This window comes from Atractosteus spatula, chromosome 9, assembly GCF_055471065.1.
Source record: "Atractosteus spatula isolate fAtrSpa1 chromosome 9, fAtrSpa1.hap1, whole genome shotgun sequence".
In the NCBI taxonomy this organism is placed as follows: Eukaryota; Metazoa; Chordata; class Actinopteri; order Semionotiformes; family Lepisosteidae; genus Atractosteus; species Atractosteus spatula.
The window spans coordinates 22,336,848-22,343,280 of NC_142714.1; the positions used below are offsets into that span (position 1 = coordinate 22,336,848).

Sequence of the window (6,433 nt, forward strand, 5' to 3'; positions counted from 1 at the left end):
CGCCCGCCCGCTGCCGGACAGCCTAGCGCTCTCTCATGATGGTGCTGACACTGTGGGGCTGCCCAGCGACTGGGTCTGTTTTTGATCTGTGACACGCAAATCTCCCCCCAGACACCCCTTACATGAAGTGCTGAGGAGGCATGGCCCCTGACCAATCCTGTTCCTCCTGTAACTGGAGCTACAGCAGCTGCTCTCCCCCCCTCCCTTCCTCTGCCCTATTCAGGAATGCCAGGACTCCAAAGAGGACAGATAGAGAGACACCGTTGTTTCTTCTCATGAGCAGATACAGGGCTGCATTTGTTACTCAAACTGAGCAATGCAACGTGCATTAGACCTTGATCCTGACCCAAAGATTTGATGAAATTCAGTCATGCAGCAGCAGTTACTTTATATGTTGAAGCCATGACAGTTATATGTCAGTTTAGAGCAGAGACAGGTTTTTTGAAACCAGAATAAAAATATCTTCAGTTGTAATTAACCCTTATCTATCTTCTTTATGTTATCTGGTTGTCTTAATAATATGCAACTGATAATGAGCAACCCTTAAACACCTCTTGTTTTGTTATCTTGGTTTTGTTCTCTCTTTCTTAACAGCCATTTATCTTTCTTGATTAATGCATAATGAATTATGGTTAAAAAATCAAATTCTGCCAAACATACAGTGCATTGCATACCAAATCGTGAGTGTTATATGTTAAGTCAACATACTTAACACGCAGGCCAACACCCATGCAGTCTCAAAGACACGCAAATGACATGCGGAATCCAGAAGTGGGTGCACTGCTTCCCTGGAATGCAAACAGCAGAGCCCCAGTACCAGCTGGGAGCTGGGCACAAGGCTCTCACTGACAGCACACACCCCTGTCGCTGCCCAGGTCGCACGTGCTGCAGGGCGGGGAACCCCAACCAGCTTCCGGCCACCCAAATTCCAAATTCCCCGCTCCATGTAAACCGGAACACTTCACAACATCCTTCACAGAGCCAGGGCCCTGTTACTCTCGGTTTCCTTCAGCATCCTTCACTGGCTCCGTTACTCTCAGTTCACATGACTGTACAGTACAGCTTCTGGCTGTATCCAGGCTTCTGGACAGTTATGTGAACTGAGAGTAACACCCCAGCAGAGCTGGTACCTGTTTAAACAGCTGGGCTGATCAGAGCAGGCTGGGTCAAAGAACTTATTCAAAGATACATCATCAAATTAGTGATCTGATCTCCAAAATCCACTGACATTTGTGTAAGCAGTCCTACGCAGTCCTACGCAGTCCTACGCAGTCCTACGCAGTCCTACGCAGTCCTGTTGTGCAATACAATTGTGTGCTTCTCCCTCACCTGCCTTTTAGGTTCTCCAGCTCCCGGTGGTGCAGCATGCTTCGCATGTGCTCATCCATCTCCTGAGAGAGACAGAGGACAGTCAATGACACCCAATGGAGAACAAGACTCAACTTTTAGACACCTTTTAGAACAGACTGTAAATCTGACCCACTCAGTTCAATACAGAAATCAATAGTCCTGTCAAGTTCCTTTCAGTCTATTCTTTTCACAGTTGTGTTACCTTCTTTGAGTTGTAAACGATGTGGCAGAGAATGCACTTCCGTTCTTTCCCCATCTTGGAGCTTCTAGATAGACATCAAGCCATCACCTTGAGAAGCTGTGACAAAAAGCACAAGCCATATTAAAACACAGGTCAAAGACTCCGTAGGACAGAACCTCATGACAGCTGCCTGGCTGAGCAAGTCATTTTCATCATATGGGTACAATGTGTGCTTTCTAACTAATAAACATAAGGGAGCTTACAAACAAGCATCCCATTTAGCAGCAAGTAGCTCACTGGTCAGTAGATCAAAAAGGCCTTACAAAGAACATTTATTTCTAATCTGAAATCAGGTCTGGATTATATGTTATAGTCACTATCATTGCAGACAGATGCACAGATTTTAGGCAGAACAGTCCTGATACATAACGCTCTTGAACTGGTGAGCCAAGTCTGCAGCCCTTCTGGACCTCACAGGAGTGTCCAGTGATCAGACTCCTCCAAATACTTCAGATTCCTCAGCCATAGATATATCAACCTTAGTTCCAAACAGAATGCATCTTGAAATGGCTTTTGGGTAATTTGTTTCAAGTCCACAAATAAAAGGCATAAGAGGCAGTAATTACAACATTGAGTACACATGGGTTTTCTTGAAAAGATAATTCTGCAATTACTTCCCTGAACAAATCAGATGGGTGAGACCCCGATGACTGTTACACTACAGCTCCCCATGTAGAAGGGCAGAGGAACACTTCCAGTAAGACTTTTAAACGATCTAAATGAGGCTTAGAGAGAAACGAAGAGGACGAGCAGAGCACGCTAGCACAACTTTACTGTGTCTGGACGAATCCAGCTCTAGAGCCTGACATCGCCACACTTCTTATCACTACACAAGAAACACACAGCTCTCAAACTGAAAGAAATGGGAATATAGCAAGTGGGAAAGAGTGAAAAATAGAAACTACTAAATGTTGTGGTATATTAACCAAAAAAAGAAGTTTCAGGTACAGAATGCCATTGGGAAGCATGGCAAGCAACAGTCACAACGTCTTTGCATCTTTATTTGCAGCGTGAAAGGTGAGAAGAACCGCCTTCGGTAATAATTAACAACAGAGTTTAATAGGCTTTCCCTCTTAAACCCTCAAAGACTAAGCTACCCAATATAAATTTCCCTTAGTAGGACCCATTATGTCCTTACAAGCAAGTCAAGGTCACTTATACATGTAATTGGAAGCAAATGCTTCTGCTATGAAGCAGCCCAACCTAATTTGAAAAAATTTAGCAGCCATCCCACTCACATTACTCCTGCCAACACAAGGGAATACCCAGCAGAGGAGACACATTTTCATCTTGGGAAGTGCATGCCAAAAATAAAAACTGAATTCAACTTCTTTTTTAATGTTTTAAAGTTCCTTCTTTAAGATCTTGACCCATGCTTTGCACATACTACAATAAAGGCTCCTTTAAAGAAAGAAAAACTACACAAGAGAGATGCGTGATTCTGCCCTCTTGTTCATTTGGCTCGGCACAGCTTCACTGTCGGAGAATTCCATGTGCACATAGTGTAGACAGTCTTCTGCACGACTGTCTCACCTATGTGCTTGTGTCTTCCTCACTTATTGTGAGGGTTGTTTCACAGCAGGGCTACACTCACAGCAAGGTGCTATATAAGATATGATAAGATCACTTTATTGGCCGTATACAATTTCTTGTATTAGGAATTTGTCTTTTCGCATACCCCAACTTGCTCTCAATGAGACACACAGACAGGGAGAGAAGCTTGGGGTCAGAGCACAGGGTCAGCCATTTTTAGGGCGCCCCTAGAGCAGTTGGAGTTAAAGGCCTTGCTCAGGAGCCCAATGGAGTCAGATTCCTCTGCAGGCCATGGGATACGAACCGGCAACCTTCCAGTCACAGGCGCAGATCCTTAGCCACAGTGCCACCGCACTGCCCATATAAGTGTTTGCTCTCATTTCCTATGCAGTTAGAAAGTCAAATCTCAAACAAAAGGCCCGTTCAATAGCCCACCCATTGTAGTAGACCTTCAAACTCTGTTACAGTAGGTCACACTGACAGAATGCCCTCTGCTACAGTTAAGGACCAAATCCTAATCGGCAGCTCTGTCTCTCCAACATCTGAGGCCACAGCTATTTTCAGCTGCAATATAGAGAGTGAGATCATTCCTGGCATTTCTTTCGGCTTTCCAGTCCCAAGAATGGCACCCAAGCAGCCCGCTCACACACTTTGAAAGGAAATACAGGGACATCTGATTTAACAAATGGCTACTGTACTGCTCAGGGATCAAACCAGGATCGGGTTTCATCTGCAGCTGAAGCGTCAAACCAGAGAACAAAGATTTACTGATGTAAAATGATCAAAAAGCATGTTTCCTACTATACAGTATGTGTGCAGTGCTTTGTGTTTATCCAGATTACATTTCATTTGCATAGTATCTCCACCTTATGTTTCATTAGTTATAAACAAGATATACACTTAATCTTAGAATTACTGCTTTTAAATCTAAAAACTATGAAAAGAAAGAGAATCAATAAACCGGTTGTATGATGCCAAGAGAAAAACACATCATGATTATTATTTCCAGGTTGAGCACTCTGCTAATAAAAGCGAAAAGAATGTAAAGTTGTCACATGTATTACAGTTACTTCACTTTCACCTCTACTCTCATTATTTTTCACACTCACAGTGGGGAAACAGAGCCACAGTGCTATAGGCCACATTCGGTACTAAAAATCAAGGAAAAGCATGAGTGTGGATGTTAAGCAGTAGGTTATGAGCGTGGAGGCAGGTGAATGTTAGGTGGATACTGGCTGTAGAATTTGATATGGCAATGTCAACCATACAACCCACACTCAAGAATGAGGATAACATTAGGATTCCTGTGCTATCGGCTTCTTCATCAGCTGCAACCAAGACCTCCATGCAAGATAGAAAGATGACTCTATGGATAGATGAACAAAGCCACAGAGGCACATGCTCTTAAGCCAGCTGGCCATCAGGGAGCAGATATTCCAGACCCTTATTATAATTGTGTAATGCTGCTATATCCTCTTTTTCCTTACTGTAAAGCGTGTTGAGGAGTCACTTTTAAAGTCGCTATATAAAATAATTGTTCTCTACTATTATTTAAATATGTACTTCCCTATAGGAAGAAAAGAAGAGGGTATTTGCACTATCCTATTGCAGGCTGCAAGAGGCAAGTAAGTATAAATGAGTAGAAATGGCACAGTACACTATGCAATATATCTCTGGTGAGGCTGTGAGAGCACCAGTGTTTAGCCTGCATGTGAATTCCCCAACTCCTTGCAAGCAATCATCAACCACAGCCACTGACCTCCCCCCGCTGTCTATTTTATCATAATACAGCCAGAAGATTGCGGGGCGTTAGAAACTACAAGAGATCAATGCACTGAGTGCAGTAGGATTTTCAATGTCGGCGTGTCACATTCTCCCCATCAACTTGTTAAGGATTTAAACGGACAAACTTCATTTTATCTGCCTAAATAATTGAGCATCTTACAGTGCTCGCTGTAAAATAAACTGCATTTTCTTCGCAATGACACGAGTCGACGAAACTTCTTAGAAAGATGTAACAGAAGGAGCTCCAATCCGGCGATTGGCCATTGGCCCGCCAATTTAAAGATAAGGGTCAGTTTTGATGTTCTAATCACTTAATCAACTGATTTATTCAATCAAGGGGGCTGAAGGGTATTTTGATGTTTGTACTAAATAGTCCTGGACTGTACCAAATGTTTCACTGATCACAGTTAATTGTTCCAGGTCTGTGGAAGTGACCCCTTATAAACTTATCAATGGGGAAGAAGGAAGGCTCCGGGACCAGGTGGCTTAATGCAGTCCATCTCTAGTAGCACGGTTATTCTTGTGATCATGGTTTAACCTTTAAATACTAACGCTAATAAAAAAACAATCACCAGTCACCGAGCACGCAACGAAATAATTTAATGAAGCTAGAGGTAGCATTGTGAGTGTTCAGGAAGCGCAGATAAGGACCTTAACATCGCCACGTATTGTACTTCTAAACTCTGTAAAGCACTGTACTGTCCGCTTTTCTTTGGCGGTAAGCAACTGAACTATGTCGCATCCCTGACAACATCTGGGCGCACTGAGCACCAAACTCGTACACGCCAGCTTCCATTTGTCCTACCTCGGAATTGCCTTTAAGAGACTCTCCTAGAGCCCATGGTCTGTAATCAGAAATCTGCGTCGTAGACTTCTATGCCACAGTGCACGTGCTTCCTGTTTAAACTGATATACTGTACTTCGTCTTAGCGGAATTGTAACTATTCCCAGCACATTGCTGTTTTCGCCGCCATATTTGCGCGGGTCGACCCCGCCTCTTCCTTCTACGCAACAGAACTGAGGAAATACTGGGAGCGAATCGTGCTCAAGGAGCTCCTAGGAGCGGGGATTCAAGCCTGTGCTTACATTTTCCTAGGACTTTGTCGTCTACATGGAATAGGCATTTCTATATATATTCTGTTAAAAAGCTCTGCGTTTCGAGTCTGACCTCCACATCCCGGGCGGGGAAAGAAGGAGGGAAGACACGCTAGAGGTCCCCCGTCCTGCACCAGAGCGCCTGCTTTCGAATTCTGTTTGCTGTTGTAACCCTGATTTTATCTGTTCCTCAGTTGTTTATGCACAAGGCACCGCTTCAAGGTTTGTAATATTACATTTACAAACAATAGTTTGTTTTTCCGCAATACTCGTTTGCATTGTAATTGATCTTTTTAGGGTAGTAAAATTATCGTGTGTGGTGAGCGTACTGGTGCACTATGGCTACCGTCACATCATCCAGGTGGGGGGTGCACATTGGTGGTGGTGAGGGAAGTCCCCATTACCTGTAAAGCGTTTTGAGTTGAGTGT

General features: G+C 43.7%; 1 protein-coding gene across 1 annotated transcript in view; it reads right to left on the bottom strand.

Annotated features, from left to right (window-relative positions):
- LOC148828414 (zinc finger protein 106-like) overlaps positions 1–5,911 on the bottom strand; it is a 29,573-nt gene extending 23,662 nt beyond the window's left edge. The window contains exons 1-3 of the mRNA XM_088925416.1: positions 5,715–5,911; positions 1,553–1,648; positions 1,330–1,391 (exon numbers count right to left, since the gene is read on the bottom strand). Coding sequence (XP_088781542.1) covers positions 1,330–1,391; positions 1,553–1,606 — 116 coding nt within the window. The 5' untranslated portion in view covers positions 1,607–1,648; positions 5,715–5,911. The remainder of the gene's footprint in view (positions 1–1,329; positions 1,392–1,552; positions 1,649–5,714) is intronic.
- Positions 5,912–6,433: the final 522 nt, after the last annotated feature.